The sequence below is a fragment of the Lissotriton helveticus genome, chromosome 5_2 (genome assembly GCF_964261635.1).
Source record: "Lissotriton helveticus chromosome 5_2, aLisHel1.1, whole genome shotgun sequence".
NCBI classification, from domain to species: Eukaryota; Metazoa; Chordata; class Amphibia; order Caudata; family Salamandridae; genus Lissotriton; species Lissotriton helveticus.
In genome coordinates, this window is record NC_136066.1 from 5,335,896 (window position 1) to 5,362,740 (window position 26,845).

The window sequence follows — 26,845 nt, forward strand, 5'->3', positions numbered from 1 at the left end:
AACTCAAGCTTGTTTCACAAGGCTAGAAGGATGCAAGCAGCCGCCAGGGGACTGAAAATGAACAAAGAGCAGAGAGAGTAGCTCAGGCATAAATACATGCTCTTCGAGCTCAATTACGTGGAGAAGCGTGGCTCAGTGGTTAGAGGCGGCAGACCCGGAAGCTGAGATCGACCGTGGACCAGGGTTCGATTCCCCGCCTCGGCGGGTCTCAGGCTCAAAAATTCCACTGACTCGATAATTCTCGCTTCGGTGCCTACTCGACTCACGGGGTCACACTCTGCGACTCTGGGCAATAGCTTGCTTAATCTCCACTACGGCCCCTCGCGGCGGGATGCCTGGCTTTCACCTTGTGGACACCCTGCCGGGGTTTCTCACAGGGGAATACCAGGACGGGTTCCCTAAGCAAGCGCTTAGATACCGTGTCGGTGATTTGCGCTATATAAATACATGTACATTTACATTTATATTTTACTTAGCAGATTGCCTCAGCAGATCACATTAGGACGACTCACAGATTAGCCAAGACAGGGCAGGCCAACACTTGTGACAAACCAGAAATCAGAGAATGAATAAATATCCAAGGTTTCCTGGATATACATGGAATCGACTATGGGGATGTTCATCAAACCTCTGTGATGGTGATATGCTTTTAGAAAAGCTACATCTGCAACCACAGCTCTGCTGGAAGGGCCTTCGATCACCCATTGAAAGACGTGTGTTGAATTTTATAGAACATCGTCAAAAAGCAGAGTTTTCAGGTCCTGAGGCTGCAGTATCCACTGCAGTGGGGGAAGTGAAAGTTGGAGACAGCAGCACTCGCCCTCTGACGACAAGAACATTCATCTCCACTTCAGACATGCCCTGATCATCTAGTTACGAATCAATCATAGAGAAATCCTTCCATTGAACATAAGGAAAACCAAACGCACCAACCAACAGAGGCGCCCCATCTCTTCCCACACTGCCACCACCGCTGCCAAACACAGGCCTTGACCAGTGAAACCCATACCTCTTCAGCCTCTTCGCTGAGGGCTCAGGCGCGTCTTCAGATGTAGATTCCACTTGGTTTTCTGGTTCTGAAAAACAGATCACATATCTTAAAGAACATTAAAGGAAAGCTAAAAAAGCAGAACAATTCTCACGAGCGAGGAAGTACAGCTTGAGAAGTACATAGCAGGTCAAATGAAATAAGAAACAAGCTATGTACCTTTCTATTTTTTAATGTAGAGGTACATAAATATAGTAACGCACATTTGATAAAGTAACGAATACAATTAGTCTACTTTGTCATGTATGCCTCAAGTCAAGCTTTGAAACACTAAAGTGCACACAGTGAAAAAACCTAATGTTACTTCTCAAACTGCACAAGTATAGAATTCATTAATGGAATCACTGAGACATCTACATACCAACAACTAGCAGGACAGACCAATGAATGCTAAAATACTAACATGCAATAGTGAGTTAGACCAACAATTCCTCCCACATTTTCGGATGCTTTGGACTTGCTCCAGCCTGCTTTGTATACAAGTCTTCACACTGCCACAATCTAAACAGTTTCTGGAGCCAACCCTTGGTCCTCCGAGTTTGTAACATTACCGCGTAAGCCGCCAGCACTGAAGTACCGATCACATCTTGGCATCTCCAGGCTAATCTCTGAATTGGGGAATAGCCCAACAAAGGATTAATCAGATGTCGAGGAATTTGAATCGAAAGAATACTTTCAAGATATTGAACTATGGAGCACTAAAAACTGGATAAACCAGGACAGACCTAAAAGATATGGGACCAATTTGCGCCTTTGGTGGCCTAACATCTAAAACAATGTATTGAGCTTTCTGGGTGGATTTTAATTTAATAAATTGTTCTACAATACACCAACCTCTCGTAATAAAAATTGTTTTTTTTTAAACTTGCCACTTAGTACAGAAAAGGTAAATACATTAACTTTGCTCTATGTTTCTGATGACACAATGTCCTACTTCTGCCAATTAGTGGAAATTTTGAGAAATAAAATTTTTTGCTTGACTCTCATCAGATGTTTTTTCCAGAAACCTGCTTTTTTAATACGGCGTGTTCAATTAAGTTAGATTTTTATTCCCTTTGGTCGAATATCAGCTCAGGAGACATTGTCCTATGAGTTCGGTAAATAAGAGTGGAAGACCATTGGAGCAAGTTTGTATTCATCGTTACTGCGGTCTATTTTTCTTCTCAAATCTTCCATTTATTTCCAGCTGAACAAAACAAAGCTAATTTGGAGAAGGCATTTGATTTTCATCTAGCTACTATTGTTGTATAAAAATGAATCTTGGTTTTTAAAAGCCAAACTCTCTAGGCGAGACACAATAAAGTATGGAATTGAGAAACTCTTATAAAAAGGGCTTTCTTTTCAGAAATTACGGAATTATTTTTTTAATGTCTTTTTTCCTGTGATTTTCTTAATCTGAAAATAAGCTTTACGTTACTAACCTTTACCATAATCTCCATTACATCCTTTTCATGATATGGATTCAGATATTGCACGGTTCTGCATCTGGTAAAATATTGGTCAGAATATGCCTAGTACTAGGATTTAACATATGGCGCTGCTACTCCTCCTTCTGCGGTGGGACAGTTTAACGCGCTTAGTGCCAACCTAGGGCTGGAGTTTTGCCCTGAAAATGATGATATCAAAGAGTCTATTTTCCTAAATAAAACAAGGCTGTTTTTTAAACACAGGGAGACTGTTGTGTACCTGCAATTACAGTTTCCTAATGCAGGTACTATTTACAGATTGACATGTCTATATAGTTCCCACTACTCGAGTTTGGAGAGCCACAATAACTTTAAAATAGCAGAAGAACCCTAATCGGAGCCTGAATGGCTGAAAACAGTCACATGGCACAATCATCTCATTTGAATATGCCATATATTCAGGCAAGAGAACACCGCTCCCCCTGAGGCCAGCAAACCTCAGATTTCACAGAATGAACGTAAAGTACCTGTAGTGTGTAGTTCTGTAGATTCAAATGCTTGGGACACTCCTGCCGGGTGGTGTTTGCAAGTTGTTTTTCTTCTAAGAAGTTTCTCAAGTTATGGGATGTGCTGTGATGCCTTCTCTTGTACACTACACATGGGCAATGAGTATATATTAGATTGTTTTTCGTACAACGGACAAAAGGATGTATGGAGTGCGAAAGAGAGGGTGGGCCGGCGCAATGCACAATAAGATGCATGCACGCGGCAGACGCATTCGCTGGGCGAGGGTGGGAGCCTGTGAATCTACAGCACTGCACGCTATGAACAGATGCTTACAGGGTCCATTCCTGGCGAGTATAAGTGCGATAGTCACGCTGAGCACACGCGGTTTAGGAGACTCCACGCTGCCTGGTTAGTGCGCGATGAGGCATATGTCTGGAATGATGCCTTTACCATGGCTGGGCCAACCAGAGCTTGCTGATGGGCCAAGATGTCCAGGTAATGATGCTTGTAAAAGTATGATGGGATGACCAGGCAGCTCAGCTCTGGTGAGTGCGCCCATGGAGGAGCCTAGAGCACCCTCCATGCCTTGATGTAGCACATCTGGAGGACGGTGGCTCTGTACATGGTATTACCACTAGGTGGTGGCACTGTGCACAGGGTCCAGAGGTTCCCCAAAGTGTACAGGGCTCAATGTAAAACCCAAAGTGCTCTACTCGTGGTAGTGTGGGCGAGCAGCCTGAGGCCTCACACACAGGAGTCGAAGAAATTTGTTGCACAACAAGGATCAATGATGGACACAGAACTCAAGGAGATTCCGATACATTTTAGAATATATACTTTGTTCGTATTTTATTTTAAGACCTAGGTCTTTGTAATAAGGTAAGTACATTTTTAATGAAAAATACTTTTCACTTTGAAAAATCGACACTTCAACTTTTCAACATAGTCCAATGTTACCCTATGGGGAAAACAATAACGCGGTTAAACAGCTAAGTACTACACTTACAATCCTAGTCTTCAGAGCCAAAAGTCAGCAAGGGCCAGGGGTCAGGTGACTACCAAAACAGGGGCCTTGTGCAGCGGTCAAAATTGGAGTCGGGCCCACTGCTTTCCAGTGGAGCGGGGGGGGGCAGGAGGCACACAGCTTGCAGGTAAGTAGATTGGTTGCAGGGGCAACGCTTTGGGTGTTAGGTAAAGCACAGCCACAAAGCAGCACCAAACATACACCACCAGCGGCACAGGGGAGGCCGGGTCCAGGGTGCCATTTCGACATTGGGCGCCCAATGCGTTCCAATGAAGATTCTTCTTATGGCAAAGAGGCTGCAGGCGTGGCACTAGAGTTCGCAAGAGGAAGACCAACGACACCAGAGGTAAGTTAGGATGTAGGGGGTCATAGGGGCACCGTCTGTTCAGCTAACCAAGGCCCAGGGGCTTCGGGAGCACTTCGACATCAGTCTTCTTACTGGCGCCGGTCAGAGTAAGGGGCAGCCTCTGGCTTCACGCTGCAGATGCCGTCGTGGACACCAGGAGAGGTCTGCCAACAGTGGGTACAAGGTCAGGATCATTGGGGAGACTTTACTGCATAGGTGAGCCACTCAGACTTGGGCCGTGGGTGTCGGGTGCAGAGTGGGCAGGAGACACAGATCCGCCTGAATTGGGAGTCCCTGGAGTAGGTTTCTTCAAGACAGGTTAGGTGTCCAGGGAAGATTGGAGTCCCTTTTGAAGGCGGCAGTTCTCCCAGGAGTTTCAGAGGTCGCAGGCTGCAAGACAGGTCGCAGCTTCACAGAAACTGGAGACAGGCCCGAAGAGCTGGAGCCAAGGCAGTCGTCGTCTTCAGTCTTCTCTGCAGGGTCATCTTCTTTTTTCTTAGGTCATTGCAGATCTGAGTGAAAGGTCTGGGGGATCCACCCAAATACTCGGGGTGTAGCAGGAAGGGCCAATGGGCACCTTGCCTGGGGAGACAACAGCCTCTATTATGCCACCTTCCTGTAGGAGGGGGGCATAGACCTAGCCCTGATTGGAGGGATCTTCCCATCTTCAAGACGGTGGGGACTGAAATGTGTGCTTCACCTCGCATCGCCCATCTTAGTGAAGTAGTGTGGCTCACTGGTTAGAGGCGGCAGACCCGAGAGCAGAGGACGGCCCGGGACCAGGGTTCGATTCCCGGCGCGGCAGGTTTCTGGACCAGGGTCAGCGGACTCGATAATTCTCTCGCCTCGGTGCCCACTCTGATCAGCGTTCACACTCGGCAACTCTGGGCATTAGCTTGCCTCATCTTCACTAACGGCCCCACCAGACCGCCGGGGATGCCTGGTCTCACCCTGGAGATACCCATTAAGGGACCATCTCTCAGGGAAGCCAGGAAGGGTTTCGCAGCGGTCGAAGCGCCTTGGGACCCTACGGGTAAGTAGTGCGCTATATAAATGCCTATACATTTACATTTACATTTACATTTAGCGGTGGGGTTGACAGAGGTGGGCACACCTCCTGTAATTTTTAGTTTTTCCCGCCGGTTCTCCCACCCAAAGTGGGGATGTAAATCAGGGGCTGCCATCTGCAGCTAGCAGCAGAGGCCGGGGGTCGCATGACAAAGGCATGCCTTTGAAGGTCCCCTCTTCGAGCACTGGACCATCCTGGGGGAGGAGGAATGACACCTTTGCCCAGGAAGTGCATTGTTTCTGGGCCCAGAGAGCAGGGGCTTCCATCTGCTGCTGGTAGCAGAGGCTGGGGGGCGGGGGGTGGCATTACATACGCATGAGCCTTTGAAGGTCCCCTCTTCGAGCACTGGACCATCCTGGGGGAGGAGGAATGACACCTTTGCCCAGGAAGTGCATTGTTTCTGGGCCCAGAGAGCAGGGGCTGCCATCTGCTGCTGGCAGCAGAGGCTGGGGATGGCATTACATACGCAGGAGCCTTTGAAGGTCCCCTCTTTGAGCAGTGGACCATCCTGGGGGAGGAAGGGCGACACCTCGGCCCATTTAGTGCATTATTTCGGGGAGCAGGGGGTATCTGCCCAGGGGTCCAGAAACATGTCCGGTGGTGGCTGGCTGCTTTCAGTCAGCCAGAGAGCACAACAAGGTGCCCTCTGTGTTTATACTACTGGCATCAGTGTGGGTTTATTAAGGGGAGTTGTTTGGTACCAAACACTCATGGGTTCAGTGAAGCCATCTTGGTGCCGTGGAACTTGAGTTGTCGAGTTTCCAGCTCATGTACTCTCTATGGATTCACTGGCACTTAACAATATTAGGTAAGAGACCCCAATATTGTAGTGGCATATCTGCTCAGTCAGGCATGCCCTCATGTGGTATAGTGCACCCTGCCTAAGGGCTGTCAGGCCTGCTAGAGGGGCCATTTACCTATGCCTTCAGGTAGTGCTGGTTGGCATGGCACCCAGGCAGGATGCAATGTCGGCTTTGTCCTTTTCTCCCTGCCAGGGGCATGCAAGCGGCAGAGGCAGAGCGCAGTCCCAGTGAAGGTGGTCCAGGGAGATCCTCTCCAGCTACCAGGCCATAGGTACTCAGAGTACCATTTACTAGGGACTTATAGAGGGCAGAAGTGCCAATTAGGGATTTGCTTTTAGGCAAGGAGCACTGGCACAGGGGACCTGGCTGACAGGGACCCGGTGCACTACATTTGAAAGCACATAGAAGCCAGGCAAAAAGTGTGGGTGGTGGGGGGGCTAACCATGCAATAGAGGCACTTTCTCACAAAAACTGAAAGCAAAAATGCACTCATTTGAGTGCTACCTACATAGGTTTTAAGGATTCGGTAATTTACCGATTCCTTAAAATAAGGAAGCAGTAAATTACCAAATCCTTATTTACAGCCTCCTACATTAGGAAGGGCTAAATACCGGTCGGTAACAGGAAATTCACAGATATTTGTCCGTTACCGACCGTTATTTAGCTACCTACATCTGGCCCCAAGTGGCTATTAGAATTTGCTTAGCTAAAGTCTTACTCAGTTTCATATCACAGAGGGGATTAACAGTTTAGAGGACAGGCACATAGAGAACCTCCTCTCTATTTCACCAAGAGGTCATTGCCTCACCGTTCTGGTAGCCTGAAAGCCAATTTTTAGCATTTTGTGTCATTGCAAAGAGGTTTATCGAAGGTTTCTTTCCCACTCTTCGGCCATGTTATCTAAGACATCATCGTCCAGGAGTCATTTGTGATTCTTTTCATACTGAGAACATCGGACAGCTGATTCACTGTCATTAGGATGTGTTCTGCTTTTTATGACACATCCCAGCTACAGTTCAAATCCAAACTGACAACACTTTCGTGGACAGTTCTCTTGACCGTGTACCTCTCTGCTTGTTTTTGTCTTGCATATTGGTGGTGTGGTCCGTTTACATCAGAACTGTGGTTCCATGGGAGACAGGCTGAATGGATCTCGCTCCAACGGATTTATGTGGTATGGTTTTTAGAGTTCTGCCCATTGTACCTGCAGGTGAGCTTCCTATTCTGATAGGTTTGCATCTGTGAATACTGTCTGTGAGGGAGCCTGTTTCTGCACAGGATCTTCCTGTAGAGGATCCTGATTGTTTACCATGTTAAATATTGTTTCAAGTTTGTGGTTAGTAGCAATTTGCCTTCCCAATTCTTCTTGTACCTTTGGTCTCCTGTATTGTTGGAGAAGTCTTGTGCAAGCTTGCGTCTGGGACCATGTAAATACAAGAAGCCACAGAACCTATAGCAGAGGATATGTGTCCTGCTGATGGATTGATGGTGTTGCACAAAAGATGACATTTGGCTTGAACAGGTGACACACTCTCCTCTTCCTTTTCTTGTGTCTATTGTCGCCTCCAGAGGAGTCCATTTCTGAGGTGGCGTGGGAGTTGACGTCTGTACGCGGACCTGAGGAACTAGCTTTTAAAGAAAATCAGAGGTTTCAGGAAAATCCTGTCTTTCTTTCTGCTGAGTGATGGATTTCAGTAGCCAGGCGTCCAGACTGGGGTAGATGAAAACACCCTTCTTATTTAAATAGGCAGATATGACTGCCATGCATTTTGAAAACATGCAAGGACCTGATTTCAGACCGAAAGGCAGGACTGGGTGTTGGGAGTGATTATTTTCTATTCTGAATATTAGGTATTTTCTGTGTAGAGATGCTACTGGAATGTGAAAGTATGCGTCCTGAGGATCTATTGCTCACGTCCAGTCGTCATGCCTTACATGTGGAAACATTTGATGTAGGGTGAGCATTCAGAATTTTTCTATCAATATGAATTTGTTTGTGAACCGTCTGTCTAATATCAGTCTGTATTCTTTTTTGGTCCCTTTCTTTTGTATTATAAAATACCTTGAGTACACTCCCTGACCTCTCTGTCGGTGTGGGTAACCGCTCTATTGTGTGTTTTGGCAGAAGGATCGACGTTTCATACTTCAGCATAGTAAGTTGGTGTTTTGTTGACACTTTCAGAGGAACTTGCGGTGTAATGGCCTTGAAAGTATTCATTAGATACAATCTTTAGCACCCAGATGTCTTTAGTAATTTCTGTCCACTCCCCCCAAAGTAATAGGTAAAGGGGGGAAGGAAGGAGGTGATTTTAGAGACTCATTTCCTACCTCCTAATGAATGTCTACTTCGGGGAGGTGTTTGTTCCGAAGTGGTCTTAGGCCTAGATGGCATTTTAGGGCTCGGTTCCAGCCAGCGCATGTGCTCTCTCGAAAGAGACCTGTTGTATATTCTTTACGGGCTTTGGCCCACTCATAGGCTTCCCATTTGCTGGCTCAATCGACGCTGTCCTAAACATTCGTCTCTTTTGTCCAAGGCATGTCTGCGTCATGCCTCTTCCTCTGTTTAGTCCTCCCCTAGAACAGGCACTAATTACTACTATCCATCCACTCATCCCATTTAATGACCATTTCAGGATCTTCTTTTTTCTTTGTTTAAGAGCCCACTTCAGGAGTGGTTATGTTTTTATTCGCTTCGAGTGCACACAGTTTCTGTAAACAGGATTGTGAATAATATTCTTATCTAGCTTCTTACCCTGTACCCCAATCACCCTACCAGCTGTCGCTTTCTCCATCCCATGCCTCCGCGTATGCTTGCCCTGTGCTTCTCCGATCATCGTGAAACTGCTCTCCCCCACTCTGTATTTTTAGGTCTCGACTCAAGACAGCGCATACGGGGTCTCAAAAGATACATGTTGTATATATTTTGTAGGCTTTAGCATTCGCTGGCTCCATCGTTGCTCTCCTAATCTCTCACCATTTGTCCATGGCATGCATGCGTGATACCTCTTCCTCAGTTTACCCCTCCCCAAGAGCATGGACCAATTACTATCCATATCCATCCCTCCCATTTAATGACCATTTCACGAACTTCTTTTTTCTTAGTTTAAGAGCACACCTCAGGAGCGGTCATGTTTTCACTAGCTCTGAGCGCCGCACTGTTTCTGGAAAGAAGCCTGTAAGGAATATGCTACTTACCAGTATGCATCTGTTCTTGGCATGTAGAGCTGCAGAGTTGTACATTTAGCAATAGATCGCCACCTGCTGTTGGGCTCGGATGATTGCATGTTGTTGTTGTCTTCTTGGAAGAAGTCTTTGTAGTCACGAGATAGGTGACTCCTCCCTTGGACAATACTGCGCATGGGCATCGGCTCCATCCTTAGATTGTTTTTCGCCATGATGGGAAATGATGGAGTTAGTAGAAGAAAATAGGAAAAGGATGTCAAAGGATGTCCATGCGTGTGCATCTAAGTAAGATGAGTACTGGAACGGATACAAGTCCCGGGGAGGCGGGAAGGTGTGTACGACTCTGCAGCTCTACATGCCAAGAACAGATGCATACTGGTAAGTAGCATATTCCGTTCGAGGCAAAGGAGCTGCAGATCGTATACTGTGCATCGATTGTGTAGCAGTGTCTCCCCTAGCGGTGGTCGCTTGTATCCGTTGCAGTAGTTTGAAATAGTGTTTTAAGGACAGCTTGGCCCACTGCAGCTTGCTGCTTGGCTTGCACATCAACACAATAGTGTTTAGTGAAGGTGTGTGTTGTAGACCATGTCGCTGCCTTGCATATGTCCTCTAGTGGTATGTTTCCTAAGAAAGCCATAGAGGCTCCTAGTTTGCGAGTGGAGTGCGCTCTAGGAGGAACGGTCAGTGTACGTTTAGCTTTTTGATAGCATATTTGAATACACTTCACAATCCACCTGGCAATTCCCCCCTTAGAGATGGGGTTGCCTTTGTGTGGGGGAGAGAAAGATACAAATAGTTGTTTTGTCTTTCTGAAGGATTTTGTCCTGTCTGTGTAGTATAACAGAGCTCTTCTAACATCTAAGGTGTGTAAAGCCCTTTCTGCAACAGAGTCTGTTTTTTGGAAAAACACTGGTAACTCTACTGATTGGTTAAGGTGAAAAGGAGTAATGACTTTTGGCAGGAATTATGGATTAGGCCTGAGAACCACTTTGTTAGGATGTATTTGAAAAAATGATTCTTCTATTGTGGATGCTTGTATTTCACTCACTCTTCTGAGAGAGGTGATGGCAACAAGGAAAGCAGATTTCCATGTTAGGAATTGCAGTTCACAGTTGTGTAAAGGCTCAACAGGGGGACCCATAAGTCTTGTAAGGACCACGTTTAGGTTCCACACTGGAGCAGATGGTAACCTAGGTGGGATTATTCGTTTTAATCCTTCCATAAATGCTTTGATTGCAGGTACTCTAAAGAGAGATAGATGCTGTCTATTTTGTAAATAGGCTGCAATTGCTGCTAAATGTAGGCGTATGGAAGAATATGCCAAATTGGACCTTTGTAGGTGTAGAAGGTAGCAGATGATACTTTGAATGGAAACATCCAATGGATCAATGTTATTGTTGTTACAGTATATTGCAAATCTTTTCCACTTTGCAGCATAACATGCTCTGGTAGTGGGTTTTCTAGCTTCTTTAATAACGTTCATACAGTCTGGTGGTAGGTTTAAGTAACCGAACTCTAAGACTTCAGGAGCCAGATTGCCAAATTCAGTTGGTTTGGGTCTGGGTGTCTTATTTCTCCATGGTTCTGTGTTAACAGGGATGGCGTGAGCCGTCATTTTTGATGTGGAACCAGTGAGAGATCCAGCAGTGTGGTGAACCACGGCTGACGTGCCCATGTGGGAGCCACTAGTATCAGTTTGAGAGACTGTTGTCTGAGCTTGCGCACTACTAGTGGAATGAGTGGGAGAGGCGGAAAAGCGTACGCAAATCTGCCTGACCAGTTCATCCATATCGCATTTCCTTCCGATTGTGGGTGTGGAAACCTGGCGGCGAAGGTTGGGTATTTTTCATTTTCGTGGATGGCAAACAGATCTATCTGTGGATGCCCCCACCTTTGGAAGAATGGTTGGAGAACTTGTGACGACTCAACAGATCTGCTATCTGATTGTGGATTCCTGGAAGGTGTTCTATTGTCAGGTGTATGTTTTGAGGGATGGCCCCTCTCCAAATGTTCTGTGCAAGCTGGGACAGTTGCAGAGAGTGTGTCCCCCCTGTTTTTGTACATAATACATGGCTGTCATATTGTCCGTCCGGATAAGAACAGCTTTGTTTTGTACTTGTACTGGAAACGTTTTGAGTGCTAAGAAAATTGCTAGCAGCTCTAAATGATTGATGTGTAACTGTTTCTGTTGGTTGTTCCATTGGCCTTGAGTGGTATAGTGTAGGAGATGGGCTCCCCATCCTGTGCGGGATGCATCTGTCGTGAGCACTGTTTGTGGAACTGGATCTAGGAACGGCCGTCCCTTTGTCAAGTTTTTGGTGTTCCACCATTGCAGAGAGCGATATGAACGGCTGTCCACCAACACCAGGTCTGAGAGCTGACCTTGAGCCTGATTCCACTGTTGTGCTAGACATTCCTGTAATGGGCGCATTTGCAGTCTTGCGTGAGGGACTATGAAGATGCAAGACGCCATCATGCCTATTAGTTTCATGAACACTCTGACTTGAAGAGAGTGTTGGCATTGAAAAAGGGAGACTAAGGTCTGAATGCTTTGAATCCTGGCTTGACTGGGATACGCTAGAGCTGCCGATGTGTCTATGGTAGCTCCTAGATATTGGTGAACGTGCGAAGGCTCTAGGTGCGACTTGGTGTAGTTTATTGTAAACCCTAAGTCGTGTAATGTTTGAATCGTTTGTTTTGTGTGTTGTACACATTGGCTGAACGGCCTTTATGAGCCAGTCGTCTAGGTAAGGGAAGACATGTATCTGTTGTCTTCTGAGATGTGCCGCTACTACTGCTAAGCACTTTGTGAACACTCGTGGTGCAGTTGTGACCCTGAATGGAAGGACTTTGAACTGATAGTGTTGTCCTTGTATGACAAATCTTAAGTACTTCCTGTGTGCAGGATGTATAGGAATGTGAAAGTAGGCGTCCTTTAGGTCAAGTGTGGACAGAAAATCTCCCTGTTCTAGCAATGGGAGTACTTGTTGTAAAGTGATCATGGGTCACTGAATGTATATAATGGTTGAGGGGCCTGAGATCGAGAATCAGTCTTGATGTCCCGTCCTTTTTGGGGATTAAGAAGTACAGGGAGTAAACTCCTGTTCCTTGTTCTTGTAGAGGAACTACTTGAAGAGCATCTTTTTCTAGGAGTGCTAGGACTTCCTGTTGAAGCAGAGTTATGTGTTCTGTGGACATTGGACGCTGCCTGGGTGGTATGTTTGGGGGGGTTGCTGTGAGTTCTAGGCAGTAGCCATTTTGGATAATTTGTCTTACCCACTTGTCTGTTGTGATGGAATTCCAGACAGGTAGGAACTGTGATAATCTGCCCCCCACAGGGGTGGAATGCTGTAGGGGAGGCAGTGGGAAGTCAATGTTTGGGAGTGGAAGAGGAGTGGTTGTTGTTATTACCTCTACCTCTTCCCTTGTTGTTATTGCCTCTGTATCCTCCTCTAAAGTAGCCTTTATTAGAGGAGGTTTGTGTGTGTGTCTTAAAAGATGATGTGGTATCTGTGCCGGTTTACTTGGAGCCTCCTCTATAAGAGGAGCGGCGAAAAGAACCTCTAGTTTGGGTGGATTGTAATGCACCCATAGACTTAGCTGTGTCCGTGTCCTTCTTCATCTTCTCTAGTGTGTTATCTACTTCTGGCCCGAACAACTGGTTCTGATTGAAGGGCTGGTTTAGGATGGTAGTTGGTACTTCTGGTTTGAAACCTGAAGAACAAGTTACTTACCTTCGGTAACGCTTTTTCTGGTAGATACAGTATCTGCCTGTTGATTCCTCACCTTGTGAATATCCCCCTTGCGTCAGCAACGTTCGGAAATTTTCTTTGTAGCACGCCGGCGTGGGCGACGTCATAGGAACGCGGCATCGCGCGCGACTCCGTCTGACGTCACCGACCCCTTATTAGGCCTACGTCAGCGTGATGACATCAGTTCCGCCCTTTTTTCCGTGCCTTCGAGGCACCTGGACGGACCAATGACAGGAAATATACATATATACAGTGTACACAGTACATACAAACCATAATAGCACAAATAGTGCGTAGCAAAGGTATCAAAAACCCAATAAATATACAAATATATATACAAATAAGACCAGGTATAGCAGAGTGGACAAACGGGGAGGCGGGCGGGTCAGTGAGGAATCCACAGGCAGATACTGTATCTACCAGAAAAAGCGTTACCGAAGGTAAGTAACTTGTTCTTCTGATAGATACATCTGCCTTGTGGATTCCTCACCTTGTGAATAGAGTCCAACAGCAGTCCCCACTCCCGGAGGAGGGTGTCCACTCTGCTACACCAGGAAATCTTGGAGGACAGAACGTGCGAAGTGGCCGTCCCTCCTCACCTCGGTATCCAAGCAGTAGTGCTTCGCGAAAGTGTGGAGGGAGGCCCAAGTCGCGGCTCTGCAAATGCCCTCAACAGGTACACCTCTAGACAAAGCAGAAGTAGAAGACTTTGCCCTAGTGGAATGAGCTCTTATACCCTCAGGAGGGTCCTTACCCGCCAGGGAGTAGCAAATCTTGATGCACAGGATTATCCACCTGGAAAGTGTGCGCTTGTGCACCGATCTGCCCTTCCGACAGCCAGCAAAACCAACAAACAGCTGGTCATCAATCCGGAAGTCTTTAGTTCTATCCAGCTAAAAAGACACCGCCCTCTTAGGGTCCAGACGGTGCAGTCTCTCGTCCTCCTTAGAAGGGTGAGGGGGAGGAAAGAAGGTAGGAAGGGTAATGGACTGTCCTAGATGGAAGGGAGTTACCACCTTAGGCAGAAAAGCAGCCCTGGTCCTAAGAACCATTCGTTCAGCATGAATGGTCAGGAATGGAGGCTTAGAACTAAGAGCTTGAAGCTCACTCACCCTCCTTGCCAAGGTGATCGCTACTAAGAAGACCGTCTTGAAAGACAAAAGCCTCATGGGACACTTGTGTAAGGGTTCGAAGGGAGAACCCATCAAGATAGTTAAGACAAGATTTAAGTCCCATTGAGGCACTACAAATGGAGAAGGAGGGAACTTATTTGTGAGGCCCTTCAAAAACCTCAAAACCACTGGAGATTTAAAAAGAGACGGCTGGTCCGGCAAGCAGAGAAATGCCGATAACGCCGAAAGGTAACCTTTGACTGTGGCAACAGCAAATCCTTGCTGCACCAAAGAGAGAGCAAACTGCAAAATATCAGACAGATGAGCCCTCAAGGGGTCAACAGCCTTCTCCCTACACCAAACAACAAATTTAGACCATCTATACGAATAGATGGACTTGGTGGAGTCACGCCTGGCCGAAAGAATGACATCCACCACATTGTGAGGGAGAGAAAAAGAGTTCAGGTTGCCCCGTTCAATCTCCAGGCATGAAGGTGTAATGTCTGGAGGTGGGGGTGTAGAACCTGCCCCTCCATCTGAGAGAGGAGATCTACCCTGAGAGGGAGACGGAGCGGCGGGTGAGAGGAGAGGTGGAGTAGGTCCGTGTACCACGCCCTTCTTGGCCAATCCGGGGCGACCAATATGACTTGGGCCCGGTCCTGGCGAATCTTCCTCAGAACCAGAGGAATCAAGGGTATGGGGGGAAACGCGTAAAGGAGTTGATTTCCCCAACTCAACTGAAACGCGTCCCCCAAAGCTCCTTGCATCGGATACTGGAGACTGCAGAATGACGGACAGTGAGCATTCTCGCGAGTGGCGAACAGGTCCACCCGAGGAGTCCCCCACATCTGAAAGATGTCGTGAACAACCTCCGGGTGAAGCCTCCACTCGTGATCGGCAGACTTGCCGACTGAGAACGTCTGCACGAACGTTCAGAACTCCGGCCAGATGATTTGCCATCAGACAAATCTGATGGTTCTGAACCCAGGACCAGAGACGCAGAGCCTCTCTGCAGAGACACTGCGACCCTACTCCTCTCTGCTTGTTGATGTACCACATCGCGGTCATGTTGTCCGTCAGGACTTGAACCGACTGACCGCGAAGGGAAGGGAGGAAGGCCTTGAGCGCCAAACGTATCGCCCGTAACTCTAGAAGGTTGATATGAAGCAATCTTTCCTCTGGAGACCAAAGACCTTTGACCTCCAGATCCCCCAGATGAGCAGCTGAAAAGGCTTTCCCTGAGAAAGATTGCTTTCCACGCTCCACCAAGACAGATCCGCTGCAGCTTCTCTGGAGATCCTCCCTGAGATCTCCATTGTGCTGATACCACTGCCTGCGGAGGCACCACTGGAGCGCCCTCATGTGCCAGCGTGCATGGTTGACCAACAGAATGCAAGAAGCCATCAGACCAAGCAGACGAAGGACCTTCAGGACTGGAACAACCGCTCCATTGAAAAATAAAGGAATCATTTCCTGTATGTCGCGAATCCTTTGAGGTGGAGGGAATGCACGACATACAGTAGTATCCAGCAATGCATCTATGAACAGGTTGCGCTGGGAGGGCACCAGGTGAGACTTGGGTACATTTATCGAAAAACCCAACCTGTGTAACAACTGAGTTGTCTCTTGCAAATGAAGGAGCACCTTCTCTGGCGACTCTGCTTTGATGAGCCAGTCGTCCAGATACGGAAATACAGGAATCCCCAATCTTCTGAGATGTGCTGCCACCACTGCCATCACCTTGGTGAAAACTCGAGGCGCAGTAGTAAGTCCAAACGGAAGGACCGCAAACTGGTAGTGTTGCGAACCCACCGTAAAACGGAGATACTTCCTGTGCGACTTCAGGATAGGGATGTGAAAATAAGCATCCTGCAAGTCGATCGACACCATCCAGTCTTCTTCCAACAGCGCTTGAAGAACCTGCGCAAGAGTGAGCATCTTGAACTTTTCTTGTTTCAGATACAAGTTCAAGATCCTGAGATCCAGGATTTGCCGAAGCCTGCCATCCTTCTTGGGGATCAGAAAATACCGGGAGTAGCATCCCTGACCCCTCTCCTGCTCCGGAACCACCTCTATCGCACCCTTTCTGAACAACGCCAGGACTTCTTCCTGCAGGAGAAGCAGGTGATCCTCCAAACAATAACCTTGGCAAGGAGGGTAATTGGGAGGAAATTCCCGAAAGGGAAGGGCATACCCATTTTCTACGAGATTGAGAACCCAAAGATCTGATGTAACCGATTCCCAATCCCGTAGAAAATGAGTAAGCCGACCCCCTACCGGACCTGCATGATCCGGAATGGCGAATCTAGGGCTGCTTTGCTGCTGCAGGTGGGGGGTGGGTATTAGAGGAGGAAGTAGAGGAGGAAGAGGCTTGACGTCCACGACCCTTCTGTCTACCTCTATAAGACTTGTACAGAGGGTTCTGTTGCTGCTGCTGTTGCTGGCCTTGCCTGAAAGGACGAAAGGAAGATCTGCCAAAACCTCTGAACTTTCTGGTGGCTGTACCTTTCGCTTGTAAACCCAAAGATCTAGCCGTCGCCCGGCTATCTTTGAACCTCTCCAGAGCTGTATCTGCTTTCTTTCCAAAGAGACCAACCCCGTCAAAAGGTAAATCCAAAAGAGTAGCCTGTACATCAGTGGAAAACTCTGAGGACTTTAACCAAGCAGCTCTTCTGGTAGCTACTGAAGAACCCATTATTCTAGCCACAGAGTCTGCAGTGTCCATGCCACTCTGAATAACTTGGCGGGCTGCAGCCTGAGTGTCCAAAACAGCCTCATTAAAGTTTTTCCTGTCTTCTTCTGGAAGTTTAGCAGATAATTGTTTGACCGAGTCCATTAAGGCATGCACATATCTGCCAAGCAAACAAGTATCATTTGTTGATTTTAAGGCCATGCTACCTGAGGAGAAGACCTTCTTAGCGGCCTGATCCAACTTCTTGGAGTCTTTATCTCCAGGAACTTGAGGAAAGGAGCCAGCTGATCTATTCGCACAAGCAGCCTGAACTACCAGACTCTCTGGCGAAGGGTGAGATGACAAGAAGTCAGGATCCCCAGGAGCCACCCTATATCGTCTCGCCACCAATCTAGATACTGCAGGTGCAGAAAAAGGCTTTTTCCAAACTTCCAGAATTGGTTCGGTCAGAGCTTCAGTGAAAGGTAGAGTAGGCTCAATGATAGAAGAAGGTGAATGTAAGACTTCTGTGAGGATATTAGGTTTAAACTCAACTGTTGGTAAAGTTAAGTATAGTAAATCAGCAGCTTTTCTAATTACCATATGGTATGGAACGACATCCTTGGAGGGTGCATCTGAAACCACAGGTAATCCCCATTCCGGAGAAAGTTCAAGACTGCTAGCAGAATGAAGATCCTCAAAATAATCATCATGTTCCTGAAGTTCACCTTCCTCCACTTCAGGTTCCACATACTCTTTCTCCTACAGTAGACGCTGGGCTCTACGTCTCGACCACTCCATACGGATCGACGTCGACGGATTCGGTAACGACTCCGATGGAGTCGGAGCCGGCGTCGACCGAGGAGCTGGAACAACAGGAGGTAGAGAAACAGGAACCGGCGTCGAGCCTCGATCCGAATTCCGAAGTCGCTCCGAAGTCAGCGAAGCCGTGCGCGGAGTCGATGACCTCGGCGGCGCTGAACCGATCCAAGAAGGATATGGAGTCAGCATGAAGGGTAGAAAAGGCGCCGGTGCATAAGCTTGGGGGACACCCAAGTTGAAAGACAAAGGACCCATAGGACCCGCAGGTGCTCCAGTGGGGTACATTGCCCTCGCATACACTCCATACATAGCATTTAGGAAATGCGATGGATCTTGACCAGGACCAGGAAAAGAAGGGTAAGAACCCATAGGATTCGTAGGAGGATGAACTGGATTCGGCTCCTCTTGGTCCTTTAGATTTTCCGGTTCATCCTCCGGAATCGGAGATTGAGGGACCTCCACGACGTCCTCATGCTCCGAAGACTGACCCGAAGCCGGATTCGGATCCAGTTCCGGCTCCGGTGTATGCTCTCGAGATCTTACCGGAGTGGTAGCATCAACAGGAGATGGAGACACAAAGTCCTTGTGATGCTTTCGAGAAGATTTCTTCTTAGAGTCCGAAGATCCCGAATGATGGTGAGAACTATGCTTCTTCCTCTTATGTTTTTTCTTCGAGGAACCCGAAGCATGTCCAGAAGCTGATTTCGATGCCGACTCCGATCTGGCCCTCGACCTCGATGACTTCGATCGCGACCTCGATCGTGACTTCGATCTCGACTTCGGTCTCGATCTGGAGTGTCTTGATCTTGATCTCGAAGATCTATCGGCTTCTTTACTTTTAATTTTGGCTAATAAAAGTTTTGCTTCTCATTCACGTAGAGCCTTCGGATTCATTTTCGAACAGGATCGACAGCACTTGATGTCGTGATCTGATCCCAAACACCATAAACAATCCTCGTGTGGATCAGTAATTGACATCATCCAGGCACACGAGCCACACTGTTTGAATCCCGTTTTCTTCGATGACATCCTCGACGAAGAACAGAAACAGTAACAACAAAAAGAAACAAAGTCTCTATCTGTAACTACAGAAGATCCCTGAAACCGTTAGCGTCGACGACGCGGAAAAAAGGGAACTGATGTCATCACGCCGACGTAGGCTTAATAAGGGGTCGGCGACGTCAGACGGAGTCGCGCGCGATGCCGCGTTCCTATGACGTCGCCCACGCCGACGCCCTACAAAGAAAAATTCCGAACGTTGCTGACGCAAGGGGGATATTCACAAGGTGAGGAATCCACAAGGCAGATGTATCTATCAGAAATGCGTAACCATGCATGACTTCTGAGGATAATACTAGTGTTAACTGCTCTGGATGCTGTGTCAGCTACATCTAGTGTGCATTTAATTGAGGCATTAGATATTAATTTACCTTCCTGTAAGAGTTCTGCTGCAAGATCTTTGTGTTGATCTGGTAGGTGTTCCATTGACTTTTCTAGTTGGTCGTAGTGGGCCCTGTTGTATCGTGAGAGTAAGGCTTGTGTGTTTGCTATGCGCCATATGTTTGTTGCTTGCGCAGCAATCCGTTTCCCTGACGCATCAATAATCTTGGATTCTTTGTCAGGCGGGGGTGTGTCACCAGAAGTTTGAAAATTGGCTCTTTTACGTGCATTTGACACGTGCAAAGAGTCTAGTGGCAGATGTCCCTTAATGTAGACTGGTGCTGGTCTGTACTTTTTCTCTATTCTGGGAATTAGCACCCTACACCTTACTGGATCTTTAAAAATGTCTGGAGCATGTTTAATGACTCCTTTGATCATGGGTAATATTTGGGTAGACCTTTGTGACTGTTCAAAAGTGTCTAATAAGAAATCCTCCTCAATAGCATCAGAGTGCATTGAAACTCCATGGTAAAGGGCAGATCTATTTAATAGATGATTACACCCAATACTATCCTCTGGAGGTGAAGGTTTTGTTGGGTAGTACTGAGGATCAGGGATGTCTGGAGCATTGTTTGGTGCAAAATTATATGCATCATCTTCCTTGGGATATTCTGGGTTGATATCCTCATCTAAAGGGTATGTATGTGTCTCTGGTACATCATTCCCCCCCACCTAAGTCATACTCCTCGTCAGTGTGGTGTGATGATGCAGGAGATTGAATAGGAGAAGTTATAGGTTCAGTATATGGATTAATAGGAGAGGAAGAAGGTGAAGGAGAGGAAGGGTGCATTGGAGAGGTTGCACAATCCTTTTTTGCAGGAACCACAGGTGTAAGTGGTGTGTCTGCTGGCCTCTTCTTGTAAGGAATTGCTTCCACATGTCCAGTTTTTGGGTTAATATGGACTTTTTTCTGTCTAGGATCTGGTCTAAACAGATCTTCCTCCTGCATAATCTTCTTTGGCGTCGATTCTTTCGGTGCCGATAGAGGTTGCTTAGTGTTTTTTGCCTTAGGAGGAGTTATTGAGTCCTGTGGCAATTTTTTCGGTGCCGAAGGTGGTTTAGGTTTATCTGGAGTCTTTGGTACCGATATTGTCGCTTTCGGCGTGGAGACCGGTTTTGCTGGGCCTGCGGTGCCGGAATCTGGCTTCCCTTCTTTGTTTTTGGAACCGGAAGGTTTCGGAGTGGAAGCTTTCGGGTCCGGTACTGTCTTTGGCTTCGGCACCGATGTGTCTTTTGGTGCCGAAGGGTCTTTGTCTCTCGGCACCGAAGGACGTTTTGGGTTCGGTGTCAACGAGTTCTTCGGTGTTGAAGGATTTTTCGGTGCCAACGGAAGTGGTGGAATTGGCACATGTGGTTTTTTCGGTGCCGAGGCACCCGAAGGCATAGTCTGTTTACTCGGAGCCGAGCCCGAAGGCGGGCCGTCGGAGGGTAAATTTCGGTCTCGACTGGGCCCCCATGGGCGGAGTGCTGACCGTTGCCTTTTGTTTGGGTAGTGTGTGTTGTGCAGGGGCAGAGGTACTCACGGGTTGTCGAGATGGAATCGAATCGTCCGAGTCCTCTGCCCCCGATATAATCTGGAGATCAGGCGAGTCTTCCTCGGCGACGAGTGGAGCCTCGTCCTCGGAGATATCTTCGATCGGATCTTCATCCGCGGAGACGTCTTCTTCGACGATCTCCTCATCAAAGATGGCCTCCGGTGCTGGTGCTGATCTAATCTCGTGTCGACGGGCCCTCCGATCCCGAATGGTCTTTTTCGATGAAAAGGAGGCACAGGCTGTGCAGGTCGACTCGTCGTGTTCCGGCGATAGACAGAGGTTGCAAACCTCGTGTTGGTTGCTATGAGGGAATTTTGATCGACATACCGGGCATCTTTTGAATGGAGTTCTGTCCATGAGGCGTAGGCCGTACGGCGCCGATAGGCCCAACGGCCTGTGTCGACGCACCGGGATGTAGCTGGTGATGTCGAAAGTCTGTTCGATGCCGAAGAAGTTTATTTAAAGTTTCACGCTTCGAAAATGCAGAAAAGTGTTTCCTAGCTGGAGCGGAAAACTTTCATCCGAACCCAGTGGCGGAAAAAAACAATCTGAGGATGGAGTCGATGACCATGACCAGTATTGTCCAAGGGAGGAGTCACCTATCTCGTGACTACAAAGACTTCTTCCAAGAAGACAACAACAACCTGCAATCATCCGAGCCCAACACCAGGTGGCGATCTATTGCTAAATGTACAATCTGCAGCTCATATGCCTCGAACATTACGTTCTTATCTCGTTTCTTCTCCCGTTCCTCAATCACCCTCCGTTCGCTGTCACTTTCTCCATCCTGCACGCAGTGTCTGCTCACCTTCTGCTTCCCAGACCGTAGTGAAATTGCTCTCCCCCACTCTGCATTTTTTCTTATCCTGTCCCCTAATCACCCTCTTCCCGCTGCAGCTTGCTCCCTCCCACACCCCCATGGCTGCTTGCTTTGTGCTTCTCCGAGCATATTGGAACGGGCCTGTAAATCATGGTCTCATCTTGTCTTTCAACCACAGCATACTTTTCAATTACCAGGAGAACATTTGTTATGAGAGAGAGAGCAAGAAAGTCAGCAGTCCCCTCCGTGGTCTCCACGTGATGCTTCATTTGAGTTGCCCTTCACTCACTTATTCTCACCCTGCTTACCACACCTAAGATAGTTACAGTAAACAAGAACATGTCATAACGAGCTTGATGGTTACTAATAAAACAGGATGCAGGAAGGGCTTGGTTGGTCATGGTAAAGCGCCAGATGCCATCAATGGCACACGAGGCGCTGGAGTGCGTCTGTATAGTAAGCGTTTTGTGGTTTACAATAGAGTGCACAGTAAATCAATAAAGCCCTCTATGGTCTCCATTGCCTTGCAAGGTCACGTGACTGTTTTGTTTCAGATGCCCTTTACTCACTCATTCTCACCCCTCCTACCCCTGAGATAATTACAAAAAACAGGAACGCGTCATAACGGGCTCGCTGGTTACCAATAAAACAGGCTGCAAGAAGAGCTTGTTCCGAGTCAAGTTGAGGTGCATTCACAGATACACACAGGATAAAAGGGCCCAGTGTTACACAATGTCTGGTCAGTAATGTTTGGTAAGAGTGATAGAGGAAAGAATACACACACAAGAAGAAACATGTCTTTATCACACAGTATCTAAAATTCCCAAAACAAGCTTATACTGGAAAGGATCCAGAAATGAACAAAGTAAGCAGCAAATAATGACTTACCGGCTGGGGAGATGGCGCCCTGCTCTGCTTCTGATGCTGCTTTTGGGACCTCCAAGTCAGTCTTTTCCATGGGTTTCTCGCCACTCCCTGTTGCCTGTGAAGACCCTGCTTCTAATTCGCGCTTCCTCTCAAAGCCTCGCTGATAATCCTACAAACCAAACAAGAAATAGGAAATGTTTCAGTATGTAAACACATCAACTCACATGGGAACATCCTGGCCTAAATGCTTACAGTGTCAAATATTCTTTGTCATATGCAATTATGTACGGTAAAGCACTACTCAACATGCATAGCGTTTATTAATACAGTCACATTAACTTTATCAGTGACCAATATCAATGTTATCAACCGTATAAGCATGAAAGGCAGAGTCAAGGGCCAAGTTATTCTAGTTCGGATTTGAACTGGTGCCCTACAGTGCTGCAGACAAGTCTCAGTAAAATGAGGTCCCTGAGATTCTAAAAGAAAACCTGTTGTGACTGACCATCAGGACAGTGATGGTCAGTGTCGATGGTTCATAACTCCAGCGTAATTCTGTAGAATATCCAGCATTACGCTTGTTGCGTGAAAGTCTCTTATGGCCACCTTTTCTCATAGAATCCTTCAGAGGTCATCGTTCAAGATCAGATCTCGCCGGCATACTTAACCTGCTAAGAGCCACTTCTTACAAAAATGAGATCTTATCCCCATCCAAGCTCTCTTAGGACAACCTTTCACCCCCTGAACACCATCACTAGAAGCTCTCAAGACAGACCAATCCTAAAGAAACCTAGATGATACCATAATAACACTACCAGACTGTAACTCAGCTACCATTCATCAGCAAGGTCATTGAAAAGCAACCTTAATAACACCACCTGGCTTTAGAGCATGCTACAGCATGGCCACCGCTACCTTACACATTACAGGGAACGTCCTCTTAAGATGACCCCAGTTCACTGAGTCACCTCCAGGTCCCAAAAGATCCCTCCCCAGGGCTCCATACTGTGTCCAGTCATCTTAAACCACTACATGCAGCCCCTTGCGGCTCTACTCACAGATAACCGCATCATTATTCACCAATATGGCAATGCCCCAAACACCGCCTGCACATCAGCCAGACCTACCTGAAGCTCACCCCAAGACAACATTTGCATGTTTTAGGTAACAAACATACCAATACAGGGCCGGCTCTAGGGCGGTGCAACCGGTGCCACCGCACCGGGTGCAGACTCTTCGAAGGGGCGCCTTGTTTGGGAGTATGTTATGGTTTGAAAAGCACCTGCTGCTGCATTGCAGGACTTTCTTACTACAATAAACATGTCAAGATAACTCTGGTGATTAATGCTCTTCCTGGAGTGCAGAGAGGAGCTTTGTCTCGTGGAAGTTTTAACTCATTTTATAGCAGCACGTAGGGTCAAGATGCCTGCCACAAAGAACAGGCACCATGCAGATCACAAAGTGCATCTCATTTAAATGGGTCCCTGCTTTTGTCAGAGATCCTTGTGTTACTAGCAGTGTAGATGTTAACATCTAACATGGAACAGTGATCTCATAACAGCAATCAAAGAGCTGCATGCAAAATGAAAAATATAGATTAGAGAATTATGATTTATTCCCAGTCTTTCCTTATCCTAATGTTGCAAAAAGGGTTCATTTTGGTAACAAAAAAACCGTATTATTAAATGTAACTCCCCAACCATGGGATTATGTTTTAAATTCGGAGCCTGCGCTTCTCCAGACCAGGCTGTATAACTACAGTCAACCGGCGTGCATGACATGCGACTCACCTTGTAGTCTTCTGGCTTATGTAACATTTCCTCTACAATGATTGACACACATATGATTGATTGTCTTGGTGTAATGTGTGAGTGATGTAAAGTGCTCTGACACCCTACACTGCTATAGGAGACACTAGATAACTAATTAAATACATCTGAGAGAGTGGTTATGGAGACTTGAGGGGCACTGTTTAAGGGTGGTAGTGAGGGAGTCTGGGGTGGTGCCCGTGGGAGGGGGGGGATCCAACAAACATTGTTCCACAGGGCGCCAACAGTGCTAAAGGCGGCCCTGTTACAATAACTTCAGGTGTGTAAAGCACATTCATCAAGGACAGCGTTGCATTGGCTCCAATGTGTCCATGTATACTCAGTGAATAGCGTAGAAATTCGTTCAATCCCATTTCTGTCTCCTGGCCTAAGTGCAGGGACAAACTCTTGGATTCAAATCTGATGGTTTCTTCAGTGTGTGGCGGTGTCAGCATATACATTTGTTGATGACACCAGTTTGTGTCCAGCCCATAGTAGCGCCTCCAAGGACCCCATATTTTACTAAACGTTCGGGGCATCCCCCGCTACTGTATGTGGTACATTCAGCCCCCATACGGAGATTCATCCCCCTCCTCCACTCTTGAACCGCGGGGACCTCTTCTGCACCCCAAAGTCTGGCCACCATCAGACCTAAAGAGCCGAAGAGCAGCTGAACCCTGTTGCATCAGCATCGTTTGGTATTCCCTGGAGGACAGAACCCGGCTCCGACTGCAATTGTACCCCCATAATCGCACCAAGCTTCTCAACGATTGCCCTCCAATAGACCTGGATAGGGGGCAGGTCCATACTGTGTGAAAGAAGATACCCTTAACGCTCCTACACTTAAGGCAATATGATGCCTCTACCCTGAACATCTTGTGTCATTTCTCTTTATTGTAGTATATTCTATGTAAGATTTTATATTGAACGAGGCGCAATCTAGCTTTACGCAATTTCCATGATTTGTCATGAACAACAAACAAGAAATAGTACAAACACAGCTCAATGTCATTAACCTTCAGGGATTTGAACCCCCAGTTTTACTGAATGCAGAGTCACTTAAATTCACAGTGGACTGCAACTTCTGACTCAAGCAACAGATTGCCAAAAAACAAAGATGGACTAGGCCCAGCCCTCTTCAAAGCATCTTTAGGACTTTGGTTCAACCTGTTCTACTCTTTCATGTGGCTGGTGGTAAAATCCTGCTAAATAGCCTCCCAGACTCTGCACTGGCACCCCTTGGGGCATCCTATATGCCACGGTACGTCTTATCAGGGTCCGCAAGAAATATGATGATGTCACACCCATCCGGATGGAACTCCACTGGCTCCTCCTGCAGGCCTGCACCATCTTTACAACGAGCGGCATCATTTTCAAGCCATCATCAACAGCACCCCCACTTATCCTGCGGACAAGCTCAACATCTCTGAAGGCTCCTGGCAAGCCCACAGGGAAGCCACCATCAGACTGGAAAATAAGAAGCGTAAACAGGAAAAACAAGGCAACTTTGCTCCAATGTAGGAAAGAGCTGTAGACACATACCTTACAAGAACACTATTTCACAATGAAGGAAGAATCCAGTAAACAGCTACCCCTACTGTCACTCGTCGACTGTATGCACGACTAGGACTCTAAACAGAACTCTGCAGTCTATTTTGGCTAGGTTTGAGCTACACAAATACCATTTATCTATAGACATTCAAAGCAATAGGTCTGAGGGCAACTGACACCCAAAGGAGCATCATCCCATACCAGAGTTCAAAGTGCATGTTTGACCCATTTATGAACCAAAATTCAAAGACTGATGAGATACTCCAAAAAGATGTGTACTCCCAGATCAATTTCAAAAGTACTAACATCCAGGAGCTGGCGAGATACCTTGGAGGAAGGCTCAGAGATTCCAGAGATCTTTTGTCAATGGTACCAACACGTAAGGACTGGTGAGGTACCTCAAGGGGTGTATATCAGACCTGTGGTCAAAGGTACCAACATGCAAAGGCTGTATGTAGAGAGATCCCAGGGAGTATGCATGCCTTCTGAGATCTGTGGTTAATAGTACCTGTGAGAAGTTGGCCTGGCATATGCTGTCCACGAGTTATAGTGGGCACCTTGCACCAGTCCAAACAACCCCTTAGACCTGATAGGTTAAAGACAACCTTTATTGAAAGCTAGCCTAGTGGTAGCTGTGGAGAGCAGCCTTCAGGCTAAGTCTCGAAGGAATGTAAAGCAGCTTGTTTTACCAGTCTATAATCTCTTGAATGACCAAATGAAAGGAGAACCACACTAGGTATATATAAAATATACGTATTTATTCTAAACACACCCTACTAGTCTCTTAGTGAGGCTAGAGGTAAAAGCAGATACATTACACTTAATATCACACAGTACATTACTACAATATACGTTGAGCCCTAGGGGCGTACCAAACCATATATTAAGGAAGTGGTATAAGAACCACAATTTGACTAGACACAAGGCCTAGAGCCTGTAGCTTCTGGACCCGTCAGCCCCCTTCGACACTCCTGGACCTGTCAGCCGCCTTCGACACGGTCTGCCACAGCACACTACGAACACCCTACACGACGCAGGGGTCCAAGAGAAGGCCCTGGACTGGACCACATCCTTCCTCTCC

General features: G+C 47.1%; 1 protein-coding gene across 9 annotated transcripts in view; it reads right to left on the minus strand.

The window, feature by feature from the left end:
- CIZ1 (CDKN1A interacting zinc finger protein 1) overlaps positions 1-26,845 on the minus strand; it is a 582,047-nt gene that overhangs the window by 265,050 nt on the left and 290,152 nt on the right. For all 9 annotated transcript variants that reach the window (XM_078646619.1, XM_078646621.1, XM_078646624.1 and 6 more), the window contains 2 exons: positions 22,427-22,574; positions 1,010-1,076 (listed from right to left, as the gene is read on the minus strand). In XM_078646619.1, coding sequence (XP_078502745.1) covers positions 1,010-1,076; positions 22,427-22,574 — 215 coding nt within the window. The remainder of the gene's footprint in view (positions 1-1,009; positions 1,077-22,426; positions 22,575-26,845) is intronic.